General features: G+C 42.2%; 1 protein-coding gene across 2 annotated transcripts in view; it reads left to right on the forward strand.

Moving 5' to 3' along the window:
* Positions 1–226: 226 nt before the first annotated feature.
* The window catches only part of LOC149228129 (DHHA1 domain protein), a 377957-nt gene continuing 350214 nt past the window's right edge, over positions 227–27969 (forward strand). The window contains exon 1 of one of the 2 annotated variants that reach the window (XM_089378055.1): positions 227–439. In XM_089378055.1, the coding sequence (XP_089234181.1) occupies positions 306–439 (134 nt within the window). In that variant the 5' untranslated portion in view covers positions 227–305. The remainder of the gene's footprint in view (positions 440–27969) is intronic. The other variant, XM_089378053.1, reaches the window with a different exon arrangement.

Raw genomic sequence — 27969 nt, forward strand, 5'->3', positions numbered from 1 at the left:
ACTCTTAACTGATTACTATAAAATCATGCCTCTTAAAAATTTATTTTATTTTTTATAAAATGATTATTACAGGTTCCAAAATAATCATCGTAGGTTTATTTATCCCATGGAAAAAGTTGAAAATTCTACCGCCAGAATTTATCCCCCGCGAAAAGGTTAAAAATTTTATATTCTATTTTCATTTTGCTTTTCGCCGGAATATACCCCTGTTTCTGACCATCGAACTAATAAAATGAAGACTCTGCAAATTTTTCAAACAGTACCAGCGTCACTGAGAACAACGGGGGGAGAAAGTAGGCATTCCCATGGGCTCCTGTGCGGTTCTCTATCACTACCCATGTCCCGATGGAGCATTTGCAGCATTGGCTGCACATCTTTATTTCTCTGCACTGCGTCGCCCTGTGTCGTTCTACCCCAACACTGTTTACAACCCGATCAAGTATGTGATCAACTGCTACAACTATTATTAGACATGTATAGCTGCTTCATATTTCTTATTTGGTCTGCAACGCATACATTACACTTAAATTCAAATACACTAGGCTGTTTTGTAAATAAATACTGTAAGTATGTATTGTCTTTTCATTCCATTCGGACTCTTTTCCTTGTATATGTGTAGAGGATTTTAGGATCACTTGGCATAGGCACTATATTCAAAATCTTAAATATTTACCGAACCACAATGATCAACTTGGAAATCCTTCAAATAGATGGCCAGGTACTTGAACTAGAGGGAGAGAAACATTGGTTTTACTAAATTAGACTGACCTAAGAAAATCGTTTGACAGTATCATGTGTGAAATGGTACCTTTGAAGCAACCTTAAAAAAATTGGACCTTTTTTGTTTGTGAATTTTCAAAATCTTTTCCTGGTAAGTATCCTAAGGTTCTCTTTGTTTTTTCAAGCATGCACCTTTTGGGTGTACACAACCCTTTATGAACAGTAAACATCTATCGTTTGATTGAAAGTGCCCCACAGTTTGTTGCATCAGCATGGCAGAAGCCCAAGGTCGTGACAGCATTTTTACTTTTTCTACAATATAGGTTCTATTCCATCTATAATAAAGTGCTCTGCAAAACGTGGTAGCAAGTGAAGGTCGAAAACCCGTTAGGTTTGCTGTTAGTTTTCTTAGTGTCTTTCAATTGCTGTGCAAGAGCTCTACTTGCTAAATCCGTTGTATCTAAAGTTTTAAAGAAATGTTTTGGATGTACAACTTACCAAAATGAACTTTATGAATATGTCTCCCTTCTTCGGTACGATGGCCATGGGTTTTAAGAAAAACGTTTTCACACATTACTACTCAGTTACTCACCCATGGCAAATAATTGCCTTGATAACATAGGGGAGGTTGTACATATGGGATCGGTGTTGCTTAAGGATGGGAGATAGTTACATGCATGTCTATATATACACATACATACAAGCAAACATCTATTAACAAAAACAAGCATACATGAAACCAAACAAAGGGGAAAGCGTTAAAATCTCTTTGCAACCCTAGGTAGATTACTTCCTTATGATTCTTATGTGTTAGTTTGTGTAGCTCAGACAAGTTTTCTAGTCTCAGATTGTGTCTATGAGGTTAAGGGACATATTTTCTCCAATTCCCAGAATTGGTTTCACGAGAAATGGCCTTGATTAGATTTAATTAAATAGTTAGCTAAATTTTCCTTAGTCTAACTTAGGGAAACAACCTAATTAATCGATATTAATTGGGGTAAATTGATTTTCCTCTAAAGATATCTAGAAAAAGTCACTTGATGGGGTCAAGATGATCTTAGCCATCGATTTTGATTAGATCATGGTCGTTGATTCATCAATGATAGATTTTAAGAGGAAATAGATTGGCATTTGGAGAACGTGCAAAGACACAACTTTGCAGTGAGAGCAAGGGCGCAGAGGCAGCGCAGGGACATCAATATTAGGGGTTTTAGCAGAGATTGTTGGAGAGATTTTTCACAAAGATTTCTATGGAAATTAGGAGATAGATTTTTCTGCAAAGAGAGGCTAATATTCCAACAGTGTGAGTTACTTCAGCAAAGGGTGCAAATTACCCAGATAGGAATTGCGAATTGCTCAAAGAGTAAAATTTTCGGAGCAAGGATATTTGCACAGGAGAGATTGATTTGCATAGGAGGATCGATTTACCAGAGGAGACGAAGATTTTCTAGTGGAGGCCAAGATTATTTACCTAGTGAGTGCAAGTTGCCAGAAGGGTCGCGTTTCTCAGCCACGCCACATGTGTGAGCCGAAATCAATTTTAGAGGGAGACTGAATTAATTTTGGTGGGTCAAACAACTTCCAGGAGGTCAGAGGAGTCTTGTAGAAGTGAAGAAATAATTTTGCCAGAGCTCTGCTAGTGTCAGGCAAGCAATTGTAATATTTTTGTTGAAGAATTAATAATAAAACTCTCATCTGCTAAACTGGTTTTCCCTTCGGGGTTTTTCCAGGGACAATTGTCCAAAAACATTGGTGTAAATTATTTGTGTGTGTGTGCATATATTTCTTAGTTCTTGTAGCATTTATTTATCATGAAGTTGCAGTTGTGTTTTATTCAGTATTTGCCGCAAATTTCTTGTAGTTAACAAATAATCTTAAAAGATAGGAGAATAATAACCAATAATTGCAACAATTAATTAAAATTTCACATCTTAAGCAAAATTACTTATTGAAATTTAAATCATAGAATAATTACATTGGTTGGAAATTTAACTGGAGAATAAACAACGAAAGCTATAAAATAATTTTCCAAATACACAACAAATTTTCTGCCCTTCAAAATCAGTTTTTCATTAACAATATTCCAAACTTACAAGGTCTTCCCACACTGGGAAAATTTACCCACTGAGAAAGATTAACCCACAGCAAAACCTGGCTGTTGTATGGCCTCCTCTAGAAAATCATACAACTGATCTGTTGGCTGAATTGTTGGTTGAATTAAACTCCCTTGCTATTGTTGTCGTGTCCAATTACAGTCTCTTATTGGTGCATATGGCCTCCATTGATTGGCCAAGACCAATTCTCTTGCAGCTGCTTTCCTTCTCTCATTGCCTTGCATATTGAGTTAATTCACTGTGTCTTTGTGCAATTAGATAACTGTTACAATGACTTCTTTGTGTCTCTTCTTTTTACCTTGCCCTTCCTTTTATAATTTTGAATTGATGACTAAGCCTCCATAAATCCAATCTTTCATTGAGATCAACGATTGAGATTAAATCCCAATCCACAATGGAGGTTACATCTAAATCACTAGCGTAAAATTACACTTTATTAGACTTTAATCAACTCCATAAATTTAAAAGGCCCTTCATTTTAATAATTAACTTTAATAAGTTGAATTACAAAAGTAAAAGGAGTTTGGATGACTTTCCATACATTTGATATTAAACATGTGCGAAAGTACTTGTCTGAGCTACAAACATCAACACTCTCTTAGTGAGGAAGGTATTCTACATCAATCCAAGTTTGTCTCTAAAGAACACAAACTTCCCTTTTACTAAGGTCTTGGTCAAAACATGAGCAACCTGTTGATCCATGGGAACACACTGAAGCTTCACCCTTGATTTCCTTTTCGTTCTCGGCACAGTATCCCGCACTTCATCATCCTGCCATACCTGTTGGTTTGCTTCCTCCTGAAAACTAGAAGGCTTGGAATCAATGACGCTGCTTATCAATGCCATATAAGTCGGAAACTTCTTCGGAGGCCTACTCTCCTTGAATGTACTCCTAGGAGCCTCAACATACTACTAAGCATCCCTCAATGTCTGTGTAAATCATTGAGGTCTCCTAACAGGATTGGAAGGAGCTATTAACTTCTCCTCATTTGAAGGTTGACTTCCTAAACTAGAAGCTGTTGGTCTCATGATGAACTAGTCTCAACCTTTGGAGCTTCTTGGTCATCTGCCACTGTAATAGGCTCATGCATTCTCCTAGATGCAAAGTTCTCCTCATACTTCACATCCTATCTCACCACGGTCTTTCTCTCTGTTGGAATGAAAATCTTGTACCCCATTGAAGTCTCGCTATATCTGATAAACACTCCCTGCATGCCTAAGCGCTCTAACTTGGTCCTCCTCTCTACAGGCACATGGACATAAACTTGACAACCCAAGATGTGGAATTGACCCATCTCTGGCTTCACACCAGTGAATGACTCCTCTAGTGTCTTGTTCCTAATATCCTATGAGGACTCTTGTTCTTAATGTAGATTGCTATATTACATGCCTTTTCCCTAAGAAACATGTGCAAATCCTAATCATGAATCATGGCTGTAGCAACCCTATGATGGATTGATTCTTTTCTGCAACCCCATTCTGTTATGGGTTGTATGATATTGTCATTTGTCAATTCCCTCTTAATTCTCACTTTCTTGCAAAAATTCTTGAAGCATTAGAGGTATACTCACCTCCATTATCTGACCTCAACACCTTGGTCTTCTTTCTTGTTTACTTCTCCACAGGAGCCTTAATCTTTTGAAACCTACTAAAAATTTCATCTTTTGCCTTCAAGAAGTAGATCCATGTCTTTTGAGAGAAATCATTGGTAAAAGACACATTGTACATGCCTACTTGTATTGATGCTATTGACATCGTCCCACATACATTTGAATAGATTAGATAGAATATCTCCTTGGACTTGTTATCACTGCTTGGGAAAGTAACCTTGTTGTATTGCCAAGTGCACACCCTTTGCATACCCCTTATTGCTCAATATTGAAATATGGAAGACCAATGACTATCTTACTCAGAATTAACAATGCCTTGTAGTGTTGGTGCCCTATTCTTTTGTTTCACAACTTGCACAAGTTGTTACTGCTATGAACCAAGGATGGAACAAGCTTGCTTCGTAACTTGTACAAGTTGCATTTTGTAACCTTAATCACCTGAGCTGTGTCTGGGATAGATCCTTCTAGCCTCATATACGCTTTCCCTTTCTTGAACTCCACGACAAGACCCTTATCCTCCATGATTGACATTGAAAGCAAATTCTTCTTTAGCCCTGAAACAAACAACATGTCCTTCAAGTCCAAAGAGCTTCCCGACTTGAGTTGGAATGAAATCAAACCAACTTCTTTTATCACATACTTGGCATCATTGCCTGTCATGTCCCCATTTTTATTCTTTTTCATAGTACAACCTGGGTGGATTTCCAGGGTAGGAGATGGCCTGGTCAGTGGAGCAAGTTTATGTCATCAGGGTCTTGATGGAGTTTTGAGGAGTTTTTATGGGATTTGATGGCATTCGCTTGGCATATTCCATCATCCACACAATTTGCCTTTCGTTCTGTTGCATTCCGACAACTTTCAAAAATCAACGTTATTATTGGGCATAACTTAATTAATTATGCTCGAGGTGGCATTCTGGGGAGATTAATTGATGGAACACCTCAATGTAATAGCTCGTTGGAACCAAAATGAGAAGATCTATAGGATGGGATGCTGAGAAGAGACTTCCAGTGGCCGAAGAGAGTATGGTGGGCGATTTGCCATTTTCCTTAGTTAAAATAACTTTAATTAGTCATTTAATTAAGGAAAAATAATTAATTAGAGAAAAAGGGCCAAAAGTGACTTAAGTGAAATAAAATAAAATTAAAGGTCACTTAAGATAAAGTCAATGGAGGAGCTTCTAGAATAATAATAAAATAAGATGCTTCTAGAGGCTTGGAGATCTATCCATCGAATCTATAAAAGGGGAGGAGGAGATCATTTGGGGACATCTTGGAGTTGAGTTTTCTTTCTTGTGGAGAGGCTTGAGAACATGGTTTTCTACTTCAGCAGTAGCCCCAGGACGGAAACCCTTGGGTGATTCAGTGAGAGTGGGCAAGCACCCATCTCTTCCCTTGGTGAATCTGTTCAGGGTTCACAGGTTGCAGTGTATTGTTTTTCAGTTTGTTTTGGAGGCCGATTTGCGGTATTGTTGTAGATCTGTTTGAGGCCAGATTACCTCAGCTGTATGGCTTGTATGTGCATGTAAAACCCTAGTTATCTAATATAATAAAGCTGAGAGTTTTCTTATTCATTGTGTTGTGAGATTGCAGTGCTCCATTTGTTTATTTTTACATGGCAATCTTCTGTTTGTGAATGAATTTTTTTACGTGAAGTGCTTGTTCCAAATTTTCTTTAATTGGCACATTACAGTGGTATCAAAGCCTTAGTCTTGGCTCAACCTATGAGTTTTTAGTTGCAACTATGATTGTTCGAGGGTTATATTGAAGATGCCAAAGTAACATATCTACCTGAGTGTTATAGATCATTGCTGAATATATCTTCAGGTCACATGAATTCAAGGTTATAGCCAGATTCTGGGATGGTGATGTGCGCAAATTGTCTCCTGCATATTAAGGACACAACAAATTTGTTATTTTTGGTTCGTTTGTCTCATGAATATTGATTGTTTTACAAATCGCTCAGCCAAATTCATTTCATAGCAAGGCCATTATTTACCCTAGACCGTGATCATTAAAACCCCCGAATATTTGGTTGGGGCTGACGCTTGCATCCTATAGCGATTGGTAATCTCCCAATTCGCTGCAAGATCATCTCAAAACCGAGGCAGGGTGACCTCAGAATTTGTAGTCATCCAGATTTCTGAAATAGCCTAGATTTGAAAATGTCGTGTTGTTGAAAGCCACAGTTTCAAAGGTTTCCTACGATGCTAGTAATGGTTGACGGGTTGATTCAGTAGAGGTCGTGACCAAGCAAACCCACGATCGGAAACCACGTCGGGGCTGAGCACCATATGGTAGTTTACAAATGGTGGAATTTTTTGAGCAATCTAGCCAGGGGTCGAACATTAGAAACATGGCTGTTGAATGAATATAACAAGCTGCCTTTTGCTGTGAAATCTTGCCCATCGCTTGAGACCGAGCTGTTGCAATTGTGGGGAGTTGTGATTGAGCTCCAATTCGATTGAGGGTATATGCACTTGTACAATACGTGAAGAAATGGAGGCGTGTCTGTGCTAGGTGCGTAAGGAAATCCAGTATGTGGGCCAATTACACAGTGTGCGCAAGGCTTTGGGGCGAAGAGCATGGAAGCTGAATCCAATTACAGTGGTAGCGACAGAGTCTGGGTTGGGATGTTGAGCCGTGGCGCTTTGCGTTGACTAAAGGATGCTACCGTTGACATTTTGCAAATGAAACATAGAATGCACTCAATCAATCAAGATGGTTACAACGCGTCCCAAAATTGGTGAGAGCTAGCGATTGCATAATGGGTTGGATGCTGCGCGAATATATCCCTGCACATTGGTGAAAGAGTGACTGTAGACCTGGTATGGTCGTTTGAAGTGCGTAGTTGCAGAATACGATGGGGTTTGGGCTTTCATTTATGCGCAAATTGTCTCTTGCATATTAAGGACACAACAAATTTGTTATTTTTGGTTCGTTTGTCTCATGAATATTGATTGTTTGACAAATCGCTCGGCCAAATTCATTTCATAGCAAGGCCATTATTTACCCTAGACCGTGATCATTAAAACCCCCGAATATTTGGTTGGGGCTGACGCTTGCATCCTATAGCGATTGGTAATCTCCCAATTCGCTGCAAGATCATCTCAAAACTGAGGCAGGGTGACCTCAGAATTTGTAGTCATCCAGATTTCTGAAATAGCCCAGATTTGAAAATGTCATGTTGTTGAAAGCCACAGTTTCAAAGGTTTCCTACGATGCTAGTAATGGTTGACGGGTTGATTCAGTAGAGGTCATGACCAAGCAAACCCACGATCGGGAACCACGTCGAGGCTGAGCACCATATGGTAGTTTACAAATGGTGGAATTTTTTGAGCAATCTAGCCAGGGGTCGGACATTAGAAACATGGCTGTTGAATGAATATAACAAGCCGCCTTTTGCTGTGAAATCTTGCCCATCGATTGAGACCGAGCTGTTGCAATTGTGGGGAGTTGTGATCAAGCTCCAATTCGATTGAGGGTATATGCACTTGTACAATACGTGAAGAAATGGAGGCGTGTCTGTGCTAGGTGCGTAAGGAAGTCCAGTATGTGGGCCAATTACACAGTGTGCGCAAGGCTTTGGGGCGAAGAGCGTGGAAGCTAAATCCAATTACAGTGGTAGCGACAGAGTCTGGGTTGGGATGTTGAGCCGCGGCGCTTTGCGTTGACTAAAGGATGCTACCGTTTACATTTTGCAAATGAAATATAGAATGCACTCAATCAATCAAGATGGTTACAACGTGTCCCAAAATTGGTGAGAGCTAGCGATTGCATAATGGGTTGGATGCTGTGCGAATATATCCCTACACAGTGGTGAAAGAGTGACTGCAGACCTTGTATAGTCGTTTGAAGTGCGTAGTTGCAGAATACGATGGGATTTGGGCTTTCAGTTATGTGCAAATCTTGTATAGTTGTGCATTAACAAGGGATCAAAATGCGTTGAATAATGCTCTTGGAGGTGCGATGAATAATGAAATGATCCTGTATGTGGTCAAGTTAGGTTGAGCAGTGATTGCTCAGAGCTGTGCGTTGGGATGATTGGGTTTCCCAGAGAACCCGATTTTGGAGTTCTTGTTGGCTAAGAGGAACGTAAACCATTCCTGGAATATCAATCACGTGAATCCTTCCACGCTGGACGTACTTGATGCCACTTCATCTTGTGCGTGCTAGTTTCAGGTAATAGTGTTATGGGTTCAACAAGTTGCTAGCATAGCAACTTGTGTTGGGCTAGATTTTGAATGATTGATGCAAAGGGAGTTGAGCTATTGATATTTGGAGGTTGACATTTAGTCCATTGCTGAAATTGCTTATCAATTATTCACGGAAGCTGAGTAGTGCAATAGAAGTGTCTAGATCATCATCATTTGAGAGCAAAGCGCACCAGAATTGTAATTTTTCTCGAGATAGTACATGTAGCAGCTTGATGAAAGGGAAGCCGAATGGTATAACTAGACTGCATTTTTCCAGGTTCTCCTAATTTTGCTCTATGTTCTTCTTCTCACATATATTCATTGTCATAAGAAATTGTATCAATCATATTTATAAATTTCTAAAAGTTGTTCTGTAAGCCTATAGTGATATTGTATGAACTATTCTGGAAATAAAAATTATGGACAGTCACCTACAACACTCTACACTCGAGTCTGTTTGATTCCAAAGAGGATATAATTTTTTTTCCTAGAAGTTTGTGCCATTAATATACCTCAAAATTCCAAAGAGCCTTGTAACCTATCATGTTGAGCAAGAAGGGCCCGTAACTTGCACTCTATTGCTTGTATCCTATATGAATTATTGAGTGGTATGCCACCAAGCTCTCCTTTATGTGTTATTGAACTGAGGTCAGATTCATGTTGCTGATCTAAGTCAACTGGGCTATGTAATACTAATCATTGTTAGTAATATACCATTGATATGGGCAAATGCCATGCGAGAAGTTTGTGTATTAAGTCAAGTATTACTGTGCTTCTGTCAAAGGTCTTGTATAAGTCGACGTGACGTACTGTCCACATTAAATTAAACCATGGAGATGCTCACAACACTCATAAATGAATTGAAGAGGTTGAACAAGACAGAAATTGGTTCCTTGAACTACCATGCATCATTGCACTGAAAATCAAAACCGAACAACAAACCTTTCTCAAAAGAGGTCTATGCCATTCTTCAGAGAGAACAACCAAGGGATGTGCAGAAGGGGCAGGAAACATGACACAAGATTTTTGCTCTTGGGACAGATTTGAAGCACATGAGGGTCACATGGAAAGTTCTCTTCAAACTTGATGAACTAGATGCCCTCCTTTCCAAAGTGAGTCAGTTAGAGGGAAGAAATTAATTTGGGCTCTAAAACCAACTATGCTTGCTCTCATACAATGCAAGTTCTTGGAGGAACCTTGTGAAGGGGTTAGAATTTCAGTTGTATCTTGTCTTAGTAACATCATGAGACTAACTGCCCCTATACCTCCTTACAATGATGATGTTACAAGGAGAGTTTTCATACTGGTGATAGAAACCTTCCGAGACTTGGACAACAGTGCAAGCTTTACCTTTGGGAAGAAGCTTGATATTTTAGGAGGCATGGCCATAACTAGGACTTATGAAATCATGTTTGATCTAGAGTGTGATGGTTTGATCTTGTAGATGTTCCTATGCTTCTTCAGCATTTGGAAACATCATCCTGACACAGTCATAGCACACATGCAGTCCATCCTTTCATCATGTATGAGAGGCCGTGATGCCATTTGCCGAGAGTTGTAGTCTCGATTGCTGTTTGTTTGGAGGAGAGAACAATTGGTCTGACCTGCTGCTTATGAACTAGTCGAGAGGTTGGTTGAGCAGGACATTGCGCTGTTCAGGAGACAGTTGACTAGGGAGGAGCAACTCAAGATTGGGGGATCGTGTAGCAAGAATGAGATGAGGAGGAAGGGACTTTGCTTTGTCTACAAGGGACCTTGGGGACCTAACCACTCATGCTTGAGTGATGCTAGGGAGATGACAGAGGTAGAGCAGGAGTAGATTCCTTTTGACTTTCAAGGTGAGGACTCTTCTTTGGACGACTCCATGGGTTCATACAATGATACCTTTGAGGAGCACTAGCAATCATGTGGAGTTGATGTCAGTAGCCCAGATGTGCATCCATGTGTGGTAGAGGAGTATGATGAGCAGACAGTGGGTCCTAAGAGAGGCATTCAAGATGATGAGTCACCAATGGTGATTCAACATGAGCAGTGTGTGGTGGATCATGAGTTAGCTGAGGATGATGATGTGCGCAATATGCATGGTGAGCCTTCTAGGGAGGGCCAGTTGGAGGTTCATATTGAACCCGTGATGGTGGAGGATGAGCAACCACCCTTGGGGTCAGCCATTGATGAGGAGCAAAACAGATGTATAGACAGTTGGCAAGGTGATAGTATTCATTGACACTTGTCCTCAGGAGATGCTGGGGTATGATAGGACAGTTTGGCAGGAGATTGGTGGACTGGAGGAGTGTGGAGTTTCCTATCAGGCGAGGGAGATGGCAGTGCATCCATCTTTGGGACTACCCATTGATGAGATGCAAACAAATGTAGTGGCAGCCAGATGAGCTGCAACATTTTCAGGCAACAACCCTCTCCAGGAGTACATAGACGGGGCTTGCAACATAGTTTGCCCACTTTTTCCCATTAGAGGGAGAGAGGTAGGATTTCTTGGACATGTTTTGATTGTCCAGGTAGAGCATCAGGAGTTGAGCATGGACCAATTTTAACATAGTAGATGTATCCCTTGCACAAGTGTCCATGCATGGGATTGGCGACAGATCATGAGCTGATATCCTTTTGATGGAATATCATTTTTCGTTAGGAGCATTGTATTGTAGGAGCCCTCAGAGGTGAGGCATACCACATGCTTCAGTTGGCAGTAGGATGTAGGCTGGCCACTCATCGGTATTTTAGCGTGGCATCAACATGATGAGATTGACCTTGTCTATGCCAAGGGTTGGATTGGAGAGAGGTGATGAGTTGGTACGCGGTGGATGGAGCTGCATTCACAATCGGAGTTATAGCACAATAGGAGCAGTGGAGCATTGATGCTCCTTGGTGGCATTGGGATCTAGGAGGATTTGTTGATGACATGTTCTGTCGAAGATTGGTTTGGGATCTGGGTATCGAGGAGTCCGTTCATGGTGGGTTGACAAAGGAGCAGAGCATCACCCAGTGGTTTGTATGGGATCCTGGCATTGGGTTTTAGTTGCGTTGGGCCGCTAGATTGGTCCACAGATTTGGATTGCTTGAGGGCAAGCAATCTTGGGACGGGAGGACTGTCATGTCCCCATTTTTATTCTTCTTCATAGTACCACCAGGGTGGATTTCCAGGGCAGGAGATGGACAGGTCATTGGAGCAGGTTTATGTCATTAGGGGTCCCGATGGAGTTTTGAGGAGTTTGATGGCATTTGCTTGGCATATTCCATCATCTGCACAGTTTGCCTTTCGTTCCGTCACATTCCGACAACTTTCAGAAATCAACGTTATTATTGGGCTTAACTTAATTAATTATGCCCGAGGTGGCATTTTGGGGAGATTAATTGATGGAACACCTCCATGTAATAGCTCGTTGGAACCAGAACGAGAAGATCTATAGGATGGGAAGCTGAGAAGAGACTTCCAGTGGCTGAAGAGAGTATGGTGGGCGATTTTCCATTTTCCTTAGTTAAAAATGACTTTAATTAGTCATTTAATTAAGGAAAAATAATTAATTGGAGAAAAAGGGCCAAAAGCGACGTAATTGAAATAAAATAAAATTAAAGGTCAAATAAAATAGAATTAATGGAGGAGCTTCTAGAATAATAATAAAATAATAAAATAAGATACTTCTAGAGGCTTGGAGATCTATCCATCAGATCTACAAAAGGGGAGGAGGAGATTATTTGGGGACATCTTGGAGTTGAGTTTTCTTTCTTGTGGAGAGGTTTGAGAACTTGGTTCTCTACTTCAGCAGGAGACCCAAGATGGAAACCCTTGGGTGATTTAGTGAGAGTGGGTGGGCACCCATTACTTCCCTTGGTGAATCCATTCAGGGTTCTGTTGTAGCGGCTACAATCGCCCTCCAAAATTTTGGCCTCATGCAAATTTCAGAACCTACCTTGGATCCTGCGATCGATTGTCCTTGGTCACTTGTTGGTAAGCTGATGATCTCAAGCTTCCCCTCCTTGATCTTAAGAGTTGTCCGTGTGTCATGTGTCATCTTTGGGCATAAGGGTTGTTGTTTGTCATGTAAAAGGAATGTTGTTTTGCTTCAAGGGAAAGCATGCGTGCATGAGTTGCTATCATCACGTAGACATGTTTCACACTCACTTCACGCACTCTTGTCGCGAAGGTTGTTGCATCAAGTAGAGTATGTTTTATGCATTCTGGATGGTCTACATTGTGACACTAAGTGCCTGTGTGCGATCACAGTCGAGTCTTATCATTGTTTACATTTGTGTCACTGATCTGACACTTAGCGATTTCCCAAGCAACCTAGCCTCATCTAGATTTCCGAAACTTTGCACTTTGCTTCTGCAACCATCAAGCTTCCTCCCTTGCCTGTTGAAAACTATGCAGTGGTTTCCTCCAGTGTCCTTCCCCAACCGGAACCCACTATCAACAGAAATTGCACAGTATTGTCCCTCAACTGCTTAGTCTGCCTTGCACCCAGAAATTGCGCAATATTGCCTCTTAGCTTCCCTGGCTGCATTGCACTCATAAATTGCGCAGAGGTGTCCTCCCAGGACCCCATCTCGCAGCAGTGTCCTGTGCCTCAATATGGCACAGTGTTGTCCAAGTTGTCCTATCGGTCTTGCATGCAAAAGCTGCACAGAAGGGCCTCCCAGGGCCTCATCTCGACATTAGTCACTGCCCATTGAAGTTGCGTTGATTCATCGCTTAGTGACTACAGGAAAAGGTGACATGTTGAGATCACTCCCAAGGAGTCGAGGAGAAGGACCAAGAGACCAAGTAATGGAAAAAGATCAGGACTGCATGCAAACTTTGTCAGATGCATGATCATCTCGAGGGTAAGTATGGTAAGTAAAGAACACCTTTCGAAGTACACCTCTTAGTTGAGTTTGCAGGACTGCTTTTCATTGTCATATCATCCTGTCCTTAGTAACATGCATGTGCGCAAACACAAAAAGTCATTTCATGTGTTTCCTCTACATGTCTTGCTTCCTTTTCACTTGTTTGACCAACTGTCATCTTCGGCATGTTGATTGCTATGTCATGCTTGCGACCTTGTTCTGGTGATGTTGAAGGTTTGTGTTTGAGTTGTGTTTGCTATGTAATTGCACTCACACACGATTTTGTAAGCACTGTCGCACAAGTGTCGTCATGGTCATCTGAAGGTCTATCTGAAGTGTCACACTTGTCGCTTTCACCATCAGACAGTCCCGCAATTAGTCACATTGAGCATGTGTTGTCTTGTTGGTTTGAGATGTCTTGTCGTCAAGTCATGTTGAGTGTGTGTTCGCAAGATCATGTATATACGAGTTCACTCGCTCACACACTTAACCATTCTGTCGAAGATTTGTCGACTAGACCACCCTCGATCAGCTGGACCTTCATTGAGTTGCATTGCGTAGTCTTAGCCCTCAGTGACCAAGTACTGCTGTCTAGAATTGCGCAGAGCTTGAGGCTGCCTCCCAGGTAGTCTGCATTGCACAACCTTGGAATCGACCTGGCTGACTGTCACCCAGAACAATGTAGAAGTTGCCCAAGAATCCATCTCAATCTGTGTTGCCCGCAAGCCAATCCATCAAGCTTCTCGCTGGTCAATTGCAGAGTTTGAACGGGTAGCGACCCCAAGCTTCACTCCCAAAAGTTGCGCAGAAGTTGTCAGCATGCCTGCCTTCTCTCACTGAAGAAATTGCGTAGACAAGAGGGACATGCACCCGCTACCTGTCACTGCACTGTCTTTGAAAATTGCGTAGTTTTGTCAGTCAGTCCCCCTGCCAACCAGCCTATTGCTCCTGAATTTTTGCGCAGTTTTCTTGGACTGTCCACCAACTGCTCGACACATCGCTCAGCCTGGAAATTGCGCAGACATGTTCAACATGACTGCCTCCCAGTTCTGCGCAGTTTTGGTCAGCAAGCTCCCGCAGCCCGCTCCCAGCGTCCCTTGAAAATCTGCGCAGTTTTCATTGCCAGTGTCCTCTGCTTCCCACAATGCCTTCTCGAAAAAATTGCGCAGTTTTGCTTCCCAGCTGAGCCAGATCTCGCAGAATGTCACTGCTGTTCTGGACTGCTCATCTCAGCCTCCCAATGACCTTTGCACAATTTTTTTTGACAGTGCCCTAGAGCCCTCATCTCGGCCTGACATGTGCTCTGCGTTGTGTTTGAGCCTTGTCCTCTCTCTCGGTCACCTGCACCCGAAAACGAAAGACAATGCATCATGCTAGACTAGGGGATTTCTAGATTTGATGTCGTCTCGTCATGAGTGATTACAGAAACAGGTACATGGATGAGACATGGCGCGACGACGAATGGGATGAACAAGGAGCACATGCTAGAAGACTTGCTCGCGGCTAAACGAACACATGAAGCATACCAAGTAGCAAGCGAAAGAGACCATGTGCATGCATGAACTATCAAGCGAACACCAAGACCATTGAAGACTCCTTGCACTCTGTCGTGCAGAGGTGAAGCTATGGTACACCACGGGTACACTCATCACTCAGTAACATAGCAACTTGACACGAACAACACAACCAACATGTGCATACTTGCAACGTTATGTCAAGTTGTGTCATGAGTCGCCTCGGCCACATCACTACTTTGGGTCATAACTGTGTAATCAATGTAATGTAACGTGGAAGTCCCAGAGATCCACAGATGAAGTCAAAGAGTCACGTAAGTCGAACAATCATGAGGGAAGTCGAATAGTCACAAGGGTCAGTTTCACCCTTGGCTATATATACCCCTCATTTGTATATGCAAAGGACTTTATGCCCCGCTATCGAGGTTAGTGATGTATGGTGTGCGATGTGTCTTGGAATTTCGCTTAATTTAGAAGCTTGTTAACAGGCCAACACGTTTTGACACATGTATTGTGTTCGTTTGTAAGACTATTGTTTGGACGCTTGTAATGCGTGTTGCTTTAACCTGTACTAAGATAGTTGAACTATTTTGGTTGTTTTAGTGCATATGCTGTTGGAAATGTGTTGTATCAGTTGTTAACACTGTCTCGCCTGTGTGGACTATTCCGTTGGAGACTCGATAGATTCATTCTTGTAAACTTGTTATAGCGATCGTTGCACTCTTGTGGACTATTCTGCTGGGTGTTGTACGTGTTATCTGTTCACTTTGTGTTTGTGACTGTCGCATCTGTGTGGACTACTCCGTCGGAAGCTGCATAGATCCTGTTGTGTTGTGTGTCTCTAATAGAGTTGGGACTATTCCCTTTCGACTTGAGACTCACTCTCACCCTCCAACTTTGACACAAGCGACACTAAGCACTCACTAGGCACACAAACCTTGCTATTTGAAGACTAAGTATACCACTCTCATGTTCTGACAAGCAAGAGCTAAGGCATATCCTTAAGATAATGGCAACTGGGCCATCATATCGGATGGGATTGCTACACTAAACAATGTGAGGTCAACTTGGGACTTCATACTGGGGAGATCCCTTGAATGTTGGCGGGTCCAGCACTGTCAGCATTTCTGGCACTAGAAGGAGGGCCAGATGACAAGCTGAGTCCTCACAATCTGTTTTGAATCTCTGCATACTTATCATGACTAACCACATAATTCCTCCTCCAGAGTGTATGTCTTATGGAAACGACTTTGAAATCTTGGAGGAGCTCTGGAATCTCTTGTCACAATACACATATGAAGGTGAAGGCAGAATGGCTTGGCCTGAACACAGAATGGCCTTAACAATTATATGTCACAAGTATAAAATCCATGAAGATTACATGAGGTGTGCGTTGTTCGCACACACGCTTCGAGGGCACCCACTGCTATGGTGTGCCACGCTGCCTGAGAACTCTATTCACTCTCTCACTCAGTTGATCGAAGAGATAGATGATGCTTTCCATCATTTTGACCGTCAAGCACTCAATAAAGAAATTATGGAATTACGAAAAACACCTGATGAATCTGTTGAGCAATTTCACACACGCTTTTGTAATCTTGCATATCGATTTCCCGAAGATGAAATTGATCGGGAATTCCTCGACGGAAGATTTAAGTATTTTCTTTACATATCCGAAAATCCGCAATTCTTAGAATCATTCAAACCTCTCCCAACATACCTCGGTGTTAGAGATGCCAAATCTAAGACAGATGAGGTCACTGTCACAAGCGACTGTTGGTCCTCTTCTTATCAAACAACTCTAGCTCCGCGGTGCGAGGTGGGAGAAGGTGTGCGCACATCTGTTGAACTATCACATCCTCCCACCCCACCTGCTCTCAATGTCTGCGCAGATTTGGCTTGCAAGCTTGTTGGTTGTCACGTGGACTTGTTGCCTCAACCTTCGTCCCTGCATTTTGTTGATCCTCTGGATCGAACTGTGTTGTGTTCTTCTGTTCCGGACTGCACACTTATTGTGAACTAGGATCAAGTTGTCGACGGAGTTGTTGTTATGCAGCCAACCTACGCTATCATTCATGATGAGTGTGTTCGGGAATCTAAAGAAGAACCCGCGGTGAAGGATGAATCCCTTCCATCCGCCCCTCATCCACTCTATCCTAACATCCCTTGTGATTCTGCCACTTTTGATTTCCCCTATTGAAACTCATCTCCGGATGTTTCTACTTTCGATCATGCACAAGACACATTAGATGACAACCTGTCATTACATTGCGGAGAGGACACATCTTCCTCTGAAAATCCGTCCCATCTGTCATTTGTCATTTCTGAAAACACAGAGGGTGAACATCCTTGTTTCTCATTTACCCCTCTGCGTGATTCATCAAATCATGAGGATGCCAACGAACATCCCGAATTTTCTGATCATGGTTGTCGTGATCTCTGTACTTCATTTGATCACGATGTTGATTCACTCATTGTTAATCTTCCTAAGCCATTGGTTTCCGATGATCTATCTATTGACGAAGTGGAAACCCTGCAGGTTGTCGAGGCACTTTAGCCTGAGCTGATGGTTATGTCAGGCTCTCGCTGTCTTGAGGTTAGCTCCACTGCCAATCAGAAATTTTTTGTAACACCCAAGGCTCCTCATCATTCTCTGTTTCACATTGAAGATCAACTCAACACACAGATTTCGCTTCCTCCACTCGAATCACATGATCCCATCGCTCATGCCTTGGAGGAATCATACACAACAAGCACAGTTGCAAGGCGTAAGTTGTCTCTCTTTCTCATGTTTGCTTTTCTGTCACAGTCAAGAGAGTGTGCATGTATATCATCTGCACGCAGTGTGTCACAACACCATGTTAAGTCCGTAGAATGTTTGTATTGTGCATTCGCTCTTTTCTTTTCTATGGATGTTTTAGAACTCGGAGCGTGTTGGTATTTGTTGATCAATCTTTCTTGTTCACTGGTTTACATTCATATTTTTCATGCCTTCGCCACCATGGGCCAGCCAAAGCGCCGGTGGCTGCATTGGTGATATCACTTCACGTGAGTAGGCCCATGCACTGTTTAGTGTAGGAGTAGGAGTAGTCTTTGCTTTGCTTTCTGGTTTGCATGTCTGTTTGCTTGCTTAGTTGGTTTGGTTTGCTTGCTTGCTTGCTTTGCTTACTTGTTTTGCTTTCGCTTTACTTTTGCCTTTTGCTTTTGCTTGTACCCGTAGGTTAGCCTCTCATGAAATTGTGTTTGGCTCTCGAGACAAGCCGGACAAATCTAAGAGGACTTGTACAACTATCAACATCTGGTTATTTGTTGTCCTCTCTCTTTATGAAGAACTTGTTGTCTTTAGTCGATGATGCCTGGATGGAAAATATGTTTTGTTAGAGTAAGTCTTGGCGAAAACAGAACGCTTGCACTGTTAACTAGTACCGTCTACTCTAATCGGTTCTTTTGGGTTAACCCTTGTCAGCGCAGTCAGATAGAGTAAGGCGAGGGAGAAAACCTTAACAAATATGTCAGAGGTATATATAACATACTTCTCTGAAGGAACAACCTCTTCTGCTCTCAATAAGTCAGGATCCCTCTTCTACCTCTAAAATAAATAAGTGCCTATACATAGTTCTTTAAAAAAAAAATGAAAAATGAAAAAAAATGAAAAATGAATAAGGCGAAAGAAGAGAAAGGCTTCCTGCGTAGAGAGGTGATACAAGTAACTCCATCGGGGTACTGACCAGGCTCGCTGGCAGCGGAGCGATGCTTGTGTTCCTGTGTGACTCCGTCGAGGTACTGTCTAGGTGTGCTTGTCTTCGGTGCAAAGGCTTGTAGGGAAATGGCGTGATAAGGCACGAAAAGCGATAAAAACCCCATCCCCTCAACTCATCACACCTATGGACGAGATTGCAAAATTTGACGGAGACCATAGCCCTGTCTGTGACTTGCAAGACCCACAAACTAGAGCGCCCTGCGAAAAAACCTTGCGACGACAAAAGAAAGAGAAAAGGGCCACAAAGCCCAGCAAAAAATCCTTGTGAATCTTTGCAAAAGTGGTGTAGACGCCCAAAGAAGATAGAATGGCGGTGGGAAATGCTGTGAGCTACATAAATCCCGCAGAGAACAATCAAAACCACCACAATATGCCCATTCCATGTGTAGGCGTCCAAACAAGCAGGTAAAGGCACAAAATAGAGCTCGGGAAGCTCCATCCCCTCAAAACTTCACCCAAACCGAGCTTGGAGACGCCACGACAACAACAAAACTAGCACACACACACCTGCATAGGAAGATAATCACGACGGAGAGGGAGAAGAGGGTCAAAACATGGGCGAAGCATCTAGGGTTAGCCTCTTTCCCTCCTCTTGCTCCCGCCCTTATCAAAAGTTGCAATCTTCATTTTACAATGAGTTGTTCATTAGAATTTATTTGTTATTATATATAAAGTTATAATTATAAATAAATAGATTATATACATATAATTAATTATAATTAATGGTATGCTATGATTATATTATTATTTACATGTAGTTGGTTTAGATCAATAAGAATACATATTTAACATTCAATATTGTAGGTACGGGTTGTTGAATGAAAGCCATCCACTATCTTTCTGATGGTGAAAGAAGGTGTTTCTGTTCAACTTAGTAGTGTTGGCTACATGCTAAGCACTATTAGAAATATGCCCAATGTCACCTCATGGTATCTATCTTGCTTTAGGCCAAATCCCACTAAAAGCCATGGGTGGTATCCCTACACACAACAACTCAACCAACAAAGCAAAAGCTTGGCGAAGTCTTCCTTGGTCAAGGAAAGTATTTTATTGAGATCCTTAAGAGATTTGGCATGATGGATTGTAAATCCATGGCTTAAAGCAATTGAGAGGCTCTGAATCCAGCTTGGTAGATCTATCTATGTACTGGCAGTTGATTGGCCCGTTGATGTATTTGGTTAGCACCAGGCCAGGCATTTGCTTTGTAGTGAACTCGTTGAGCCAATTCCAAGTAGAGTCGAGACATGAGCATTGGATTGTAGCAAAGCACATTTTGAGATATGGTTTGAAATATGTCTCAAATAGTGATGTAAAACTTCAGGGATATAGAAATTCTGATTGGGTAGGGAGTACAAATGACAGAAAGAGTACTTCAAGGGTATGCTTCAGTTTGTTCTCTACTATGATATCTTGGATGAGCACCATGCAGATAACTATTGCAGTCAACATTGCAGAAGCAGAGTATATCACAGCCAGTGAAGCATGTACCTAAGCAGTGTGGCTTCAAAAGTTGTTTGCAGGGTTGTTAATTTTAGGTATGTTCTATGCTTAGAGAAATTTATTTCAATTTTCACAGTTAGCTCAATATCTTTTCTAGACTAGCAATCACATCAGCCTTAAGGTAAACTGCATATAGAACATAAACATAAATCGCAGAAGACAAGCCAAGACAAGAGGACACAAGATGTGGCGCTAGCCAGGGACAAACCCCAATGTGGGGAAACCCTTGATCAATTCTTCTTATATGTTCTTCAATAGTTCAACAGAGAGAGAGAGAGAGAGAGTGTAGATTTACAATAGAAGTCAACACTTTGACTTATCTAGATAAGAGTGTAGATCATCTCTAAGAAGATGATACATGAGATCAGTTGAAGACATGCTGCTTCAACTGATTCTCCAAGGTGACTCCTTCACCTATCATCGTGTTGCATATCGTCATCATGTTGCACCATGCTTCACACATCATCACACTGCTGTTCCTCATGACTGCTGCACCTTATGCTGCACTCCTGTCCCATGTGCCATTGTTGAACCGTGTTGTCATACAACATGTCTCATGTGCTTGCAGCACCATGCTTGCCATAGCAATCCATGTTGTCCATGCTTGCCATGCTGCACCATGCTGCCATGCTGTCCATGCTTGCCATGCTGGTCATGCTTTCCACGCTGTCCATGCTTGCTGCTATCATGTCACAACTGTTGTCCCACTTTGCTGCCATGTCATAGCTGCTGCCCCATCATAGTTGTTGTCTCAACATAGTTGCTGTCCATGATGACATTTTTGTCCCATCATTGTGTTGTCCCAACATTCTGGGCAACACCATGTAGCCCAATTGTCTCGTGCATCTATCCATCAATCCACAAACAACCCTCAATTCTGCTGCATGCTACTGTTGATTTCTGCCTAGGGTTCTGTGCATGTACTAGTTTGGTTAGGGCACACCAACTAGCCTAACGTATGAGGAAAATACCCCTGTCTGCCTTGTTGTCCTTAGAGGTGACTGCGGCCTAGTTAGGAGGTCCGTTTTAGATCTCTCGGCCATCCAAACTTCATCTCCCAATTGCTATTAGCAGTCCCTCACTGCGGCCCTATAAATATGTTACTAAAACTGCCCACAAATCAGTCCTATGACTGCGGCTGCCCTTCCAATAGTCCTTTATTGCTGTGACATGATAACAAGGGAACTCGACCCCTTCTCCAACACTTCGGACCCCTCCAAACAACGGCTAAGACTCGTGCTCAATACGCTGTCCACATAGCTGTTCCTCGGCCTAATTTGCCCAACATTATGCACTTGGAACAACCCTTACTTACCACGCTGTCACCTACAACAAACCCTCATTGCGACCCATAAACTTGACTGCGTTAGGGCTGAACTAGATCAACGTTTAGGGCTGGATTAGACCAACGTTTAGGGCTGGATTAGACCAGCTTTAGGCAACCTTTAGTCTGTGTCTAGGGCTGCCTTCCATCTGCGTCTAGGGCAGCCACTTTTCCTCCAATGACTAGGGCTTCCACTCTTAGATTTCTCTTCCACTAAAACCCAATACAAGTGGAGAGAAATCAAGATAGAAGTGTGTGAGAAATGACTCTCAAGTCATCTCCTTTTATACTAAAACGTTAAGTACATGTGGGGTTTATTTGGTTGTTGGCCGACCTTGACGAATTGTCTTATAACACATATAAATTCATAACTCCATGAATACTTATAGGAATCGGATGATCTTTAGATCAATCCCACACCTCTCGATAAGAGGGATCCAAGAAAAATATCAGCTACCATAAATAAGATGACCCACATGGAGTTTGGCCCTAGTTTCCAATTTTAACACTCCCTCTCAACTAGGGAGAATTCCATTCGCTGATCCATATGTTCGACTATACTATCTCTGTCATCAGTGCCCTGCACTGCTCTGCTCTGCTCTGTTTTGCTAAACCATGAAGAAGAAGAATTGATCGAGAATGTCTCATACCATTCTCTACTGACCTGAAGTTAGTTTTATTGATCCTAGATCAATATCACAAGAGAGTGTCTCAAACCACTAACACTGATCCTAGATCAGTTTCATTGATCGCAGATCAATGGAGGTCATCCTAGCATAGGGAGTACGGTAGATACAACGACATGTCCATTGATAGTACTACTATGGTCCCTAACCCCATTTCCCTACTCATTGGCCAGATGAGAGGTACTTCCCATGAGTCCCAGACTGCATGGGTAAGATGCCTCGACAGGGGAACCATTTATCTTGTCCCTAAGTCGCCTCAGGGTATCACAGGGGAAGTCTGAGCCATTGACCCTGTACACAGCGCACCATTAGGGGAGGGTGAGTCGCCCTATGGTCGTGTGTTGCTCTAGTGAGTACCCCAAGCCCCCGGAGCTCCCAGAGCTCAATGCTTGCAACATGCAGGACCCTTATAAGAAGGTCTCTTAATGACTCCAAGTCGTTCGGGAAAGTCACAAATTTGACCTTTCCCCGGGGCTTAGACAAAATGCCTGTGACTTGTACATCAGTCTTAATGCGATGGAACCTCCTCGCTCATCGACATACCATATCCCAGATAAGGTAGTATCTGATGTCTATCTGCTGGAGCAATCATAGAATATGGGATTCCTCAACAATCGAATCCCCCCCTTGGTTGTCACAGAGGATCACAATGGTATCCATCATGTGTACAAACAGCACGCTGAAGAGCTTCCACAACCAGGTAGCTTCACACAAGGTCATACTCATAACTATGTATTTGGTCTCAGTGGTGCTTATAGCAACCGTCTTTTGCTTCCTACTCATCCAGGATATCGAACAAAACCCAAAGAGAACTAACACTCGGAAGTGCTCTTGTGATCCTCCACACTGCCTGCCCAGTCAGTGATCGAATAATCATGCAACTTTATATTTCTGGCAGTGCATCTCAATATATGAGAGATTGTGCCTCGAAGATATCTCAGAAGATCCTTGGCACCAATCTAGTGAGGCTCAACCATATATGAGCTCACCATGCTAACTGCAAAAACATATATTCGAACGAAAGTTCACCAAGAACATCAATGCTAGAATGAGTTTATGAAACTCATAGGCATTTCCCAAATCAGGTCCGGCATCCCTACCACATAACTTCTGAAAGTTAAGCTCCATCGAGGTAGTCACGGGCTTGTAGTTCACCATTCCAAATCTGGAATCCAACTCCCTCTTACTTTTGCAAATGAGAGGGTCTACACCTGTCAGAAAGAGGTCGTCCTCAGAAGGTGCCAATATGAGAGGTCTATCATCCATAACCTTCAAGCAAAGGTTTGGATCGGCTTCACTCCTAGTGAATCTCAGCTTCATCAGACAACTATCAATCCTCTCATATTATGCCCGAGGTGTTTTGCTTCAAGCCATAGAGGGCTTTCTTCCACCTGCACACATGAGATTGCCGATCATGAATCTCAAACCCCTTGGGTTATTCCAAACCTGTGTACCTGCTACATGAGGGTAATGGTCCCCTTGTAAGATTTTCCTTCGGTACATCTCAGACATGTACCTTCATGCTCTTCTTGAATTTAGGCATCCCTGTCACCTTCTTACTCACATCGGATAGGGCCCCATAATAGATCTATGATGTTATAGATGAGATGTGTCAATTGACATGGTCCCCAATGGACCATCCTGCAACTTGATACAAATTGCCAACCCTGAACCCATGAGTAAAAGCATCTTTGAAAATTCTATTTTCAAACACGTACCTTTCCATCGATGAATGCCACCTTGAAACCTTTGACTTCCATTGCTGAAATGGACACTAGGTTCTTCTTGTGATCAGGTACATAAAAGAGATTGTGTAAATGAATCGAGTTACCCTCATTCAATTGAGGGGTAACATTTCCTACACCCTTTCTAGGATAGGTGGCATTGGCTCCAAGTATAATCCCACGATTGTTTCCATCTCTTACCAAATTCGAGACAACACCCTTCTATTCGATGAAGTGCCTTGAAGCACTGGGGTTCCTTGCTTTCCTTGAAGAATCCACTGTTTCCTTGATCACCTGCATTACCTGTCATTCCCTCGATCATTGAAGATGTCCCTGGAATGATGGTTATCTTTATCAAGAGATGTGTCCTTGCCATTTGGACACTCCTTCGCATAATGGCCGAACTTATTGTAAGCAAGGCATTTGCCTTTCCTTTCACCCTGAGATCCGGACTTCCCATTGAAGTGATCTGTAGGTAGGCCATCAGAAGCTTCCGCTGCGCCATTATGATAATATACTGTGCTTCGACTTCACCCTTGGTGAATTTGGAGAGGGATGAGGAATCCATTGATCCTTTCCCAACTGTCTTCGGTGATTGCTCTTTCACTCTTGCTTGGGCTTTGTCTTCACCTCAACTCTGATACCATGCTAATTTTAGGTATGTTATATGCTTAGAGCAATTTATTTCAATTTTCACAGTTAACTCAATATCTTTTCCATATTAGCAATCACATCAGCCTTAAAGTAAACTGCAAATAGAACATAAACATAAGTCGCAGAAGACAAGCCGAGACAAGAGGACACAAGATGTGGCGCTAGCCATGGACAAACCCCAATGTGGGGAAACCCTTGATCAATTCTTCTTATATGTTCTTCAATAGTTCAAAAGAGAGAGAGAGAGAGAGAGAGTACATTTACAACAAAAGTCAACACTTTGACTTATCTAGATAAGAGCGTAGATCATCTCTAAGAAGATGATACATGAGATCAGTTGAAGACATGCTACTTCAACTGATTCTCCAAGGTGATTGCTTCACCTATCATCGTGCTGCATCTCGTCATCATGCTGCACCTATCATCATACTGTTGGACCTCATGACTGCTGCACCTTATGCTGCACTGTTGTCCCATGTGCCATTGTTGAACCATGTTGTCATACATGTCTCATGTGCTTGTAGCACCATGCTTGCCACAACTATCCATATTGTCCACGCTTGCCATGTTGGTCATGCTTGCCATGCTGCCATGCTGTCCATGCTTGCTGCTGTCATGTCACAACTGCTGTCCCACTTTGCTGCCATGTCATAGTTGCTGTCCCATCATAGTTGCTGTCCCAACATAGTTGTTGTCCATAATGACATTGCTGTCCCATCATTGTGCTGTCCCAACACTCTGGGCAACACCATGTAGCCCAGCTGTCCCTTGCATCTATCCATCAGTCCACAAACAACCCTCAATTCTGCTGCATGCTACTGCTGATTTTTGCCTAGGGTTCTGTGCATGTACTAGTCTGGTTAGGGCACACCAACTAGCCTAACATATAGGGAAAATACCCCTGTTTGCCTTGTTGTCCTTAGAGGTGGCTGGGGCCTGGTTAGGAGGTTCGTTCTAGGTCTTTCAGCCATCCAAACTTCATCTCCCAATTGGTCTTAGCAGTCCCTCTCTGCGACCCTATAAATGTGTTTCTAAAACTGCGCACAAATCAGTCCTATGACTGCGACTGCCCTTCCAACAGTCCTTTATTGCTGCAGTATGATAACAAGGGAACTCAACCCCTTCTCCAACACTTCAGACCCCTCCAAACAACGGCTAAGACTCGTGCTCAATATGCTGTCCACACAGCTGTTCCTCAGCCTAATTTGCCCAGCATTATGCACTTGGAACAACCCTTACTTACCACGCTGTCACCGATAGCAAACCCTCACTGCAGCCCATAAAATTTACTGCGTTAGGGATGAATTAGATCAGCGTTTAGGGCTGGATTAGACCAACGTTTAGGGCTGGATTAGACCAGCGTTTAGGGCAGCCTTTAGTCTGCGTCTAGGGCTGCTTTCCATCTGCGTCTAGGGCAACCTCTTTTCCTCCAATGACTAGGGCTTCCACTCCTAGATTTCTCTTCCACTAAAACCCAATACAAGTGGAGAGAAATCAAGATAGAAGTGTGTGAGAAATGACACTCAAGTCATCTCCTTTTATACTAAAACGTTGAGCACATGTGGGGTTTATTTGGTTGCTGGCCGCCTTAACGAATTGTCTTATAAGACAAATAAATTCATAACTCCATGAATACTTATCGAAATCGGATGATCTTTAAATCAATTCTACACCTCTCGATGAGAGGGATCCAAGAAAAATATGAGCTGCCATAAATAAGATGACCCACATGGAGTTTGACCCTAGTTGCCAATTTTAACTTGTTCGACTAGGAGCTAGAACCAACAATGATATATTGTGATAATTAAAGTTGTGTGAAGCTTTCAGAGAATCCTTGTTCCATGATAGGTCGAAGCATATTGAGATCAAGTACCACTACATCTGTGACATGGTGCAGAGGAGAGCAGTAAGGCTCGAGTACATCTCCACTGATGAGCAAACAACTGATATTTTGATGAAGTTGTTATCTTGAGAGAAGTTTGTGTACTTTGGGAACAAGTTGGGGCTTGTGGAGATTACCCCTCTTATTGAGAGGGAGTATTGATGTAACAACAATATGCATGGACATTATAGGGAGAATGGTCCTAGAGGCCCAAAGAGCTCCCCAGATAGGGTTGAGTGAGTGCCACTTAATGAAGAGACCCAAATTACTCCCCATGTAGGGTTGAGTGTGGTCTCTCAACATCAAGGCCCAGATTACTCCCCAGATAGGGTTGAGTGTGGTCTCTTAGCATCGAGACCCAAATTACTCCCCAGATAGGGTTGAGTGATGTCTTTCACCAGAGTTCTCCCCAAGAGGGTTGAGTGAGTGCCTGCTAGTACTCCCCAGGAGGGTTGAGTTAGGTTTTAACATGTAAGAATGCTATATTTTTCTTTTATATAATTATTAAATGCATTTCTTATTTTAATAGCAATAATACATCAAATATAAATCACTTTTTAGCAATATGTCATTTAAAACCCTAGTCCTAATCTTAAACATCTAGGAATTAGAAAGGACATTTTTATTAAAGGAGGAGGTTTGATCAACACTAATATGACCAGTGCCTTGTTCTAAATAGGCAAATGGAGTCGTCTAGGGAAAAATCAATCAGAACGACATTGCTAAAGTAAGAGGGGATAACTAGGGCATCCACTCTTAAACCTAATGAGTTCCTTGTGAGGAGAAATTTTAAATTTTAGAGACGCACACTCGAATTTCTCTTAAAGGTTTCCTGGAAAACAATTTTACATGTTATAAAGCAGCAAAATTTCAAGATAAAGTCAACAATTTATATCAGGGCACAATTAGAAACCCTATTGCACAAATATAACATGCAAAATATAGAAAATATGCAGTAAACTTACAAAATTTTGCACAAGAATCACTTCAATGAATCTCACGAAATCATGTCCAAGCAAAATACCATTTCCAAGAGAAATTCACACCATGAAATGTTACATTTTGGCCCAATAGAGACAAGAAGACTAATGCGCACTCCCAAAAAGAGGAGAGTGTGATGATGAAAAAATGAATTAAGGTCTCCTTTATTTACATGAGGTCTAACTTGCCTTATTTCTATAAGTTTTACAAGCAAATCCCTAAAACAAGTTTGATTATGTGTCCAATAAGAGTGAGGTCACAAGTTGACCTCAATATAGCTTGAAAAAATAAAAAAATGCCAAAAATAACCCATATGTGTGGGCACTGGGAAATAATGTCCTCCACCATGACATCATCCTCCATAAATGCTCAAGATGGCACAACTAAGTGACAAAATGGATCATGAGTGCTCCTCACTTCAAGGAAGGCTCAAAGTGCATGGGTATACCTCCATAAGGTGCCTCAA

Source organism: Pinus tabuliformis, chromosome J (genome assembly GCF_031772625.1).
Source record: "Pinus tabuliformis cultivar Carrire ecotype Pingquan chromosome J, CPIR1, whole genome shotgun sequence".
Lineage (NCBI taxonomy): Eukaryota > Viridiplantae > Streptophyta > Pinopsida > Pinales > Pinaceae > Pinus > Pinus tabuliformis.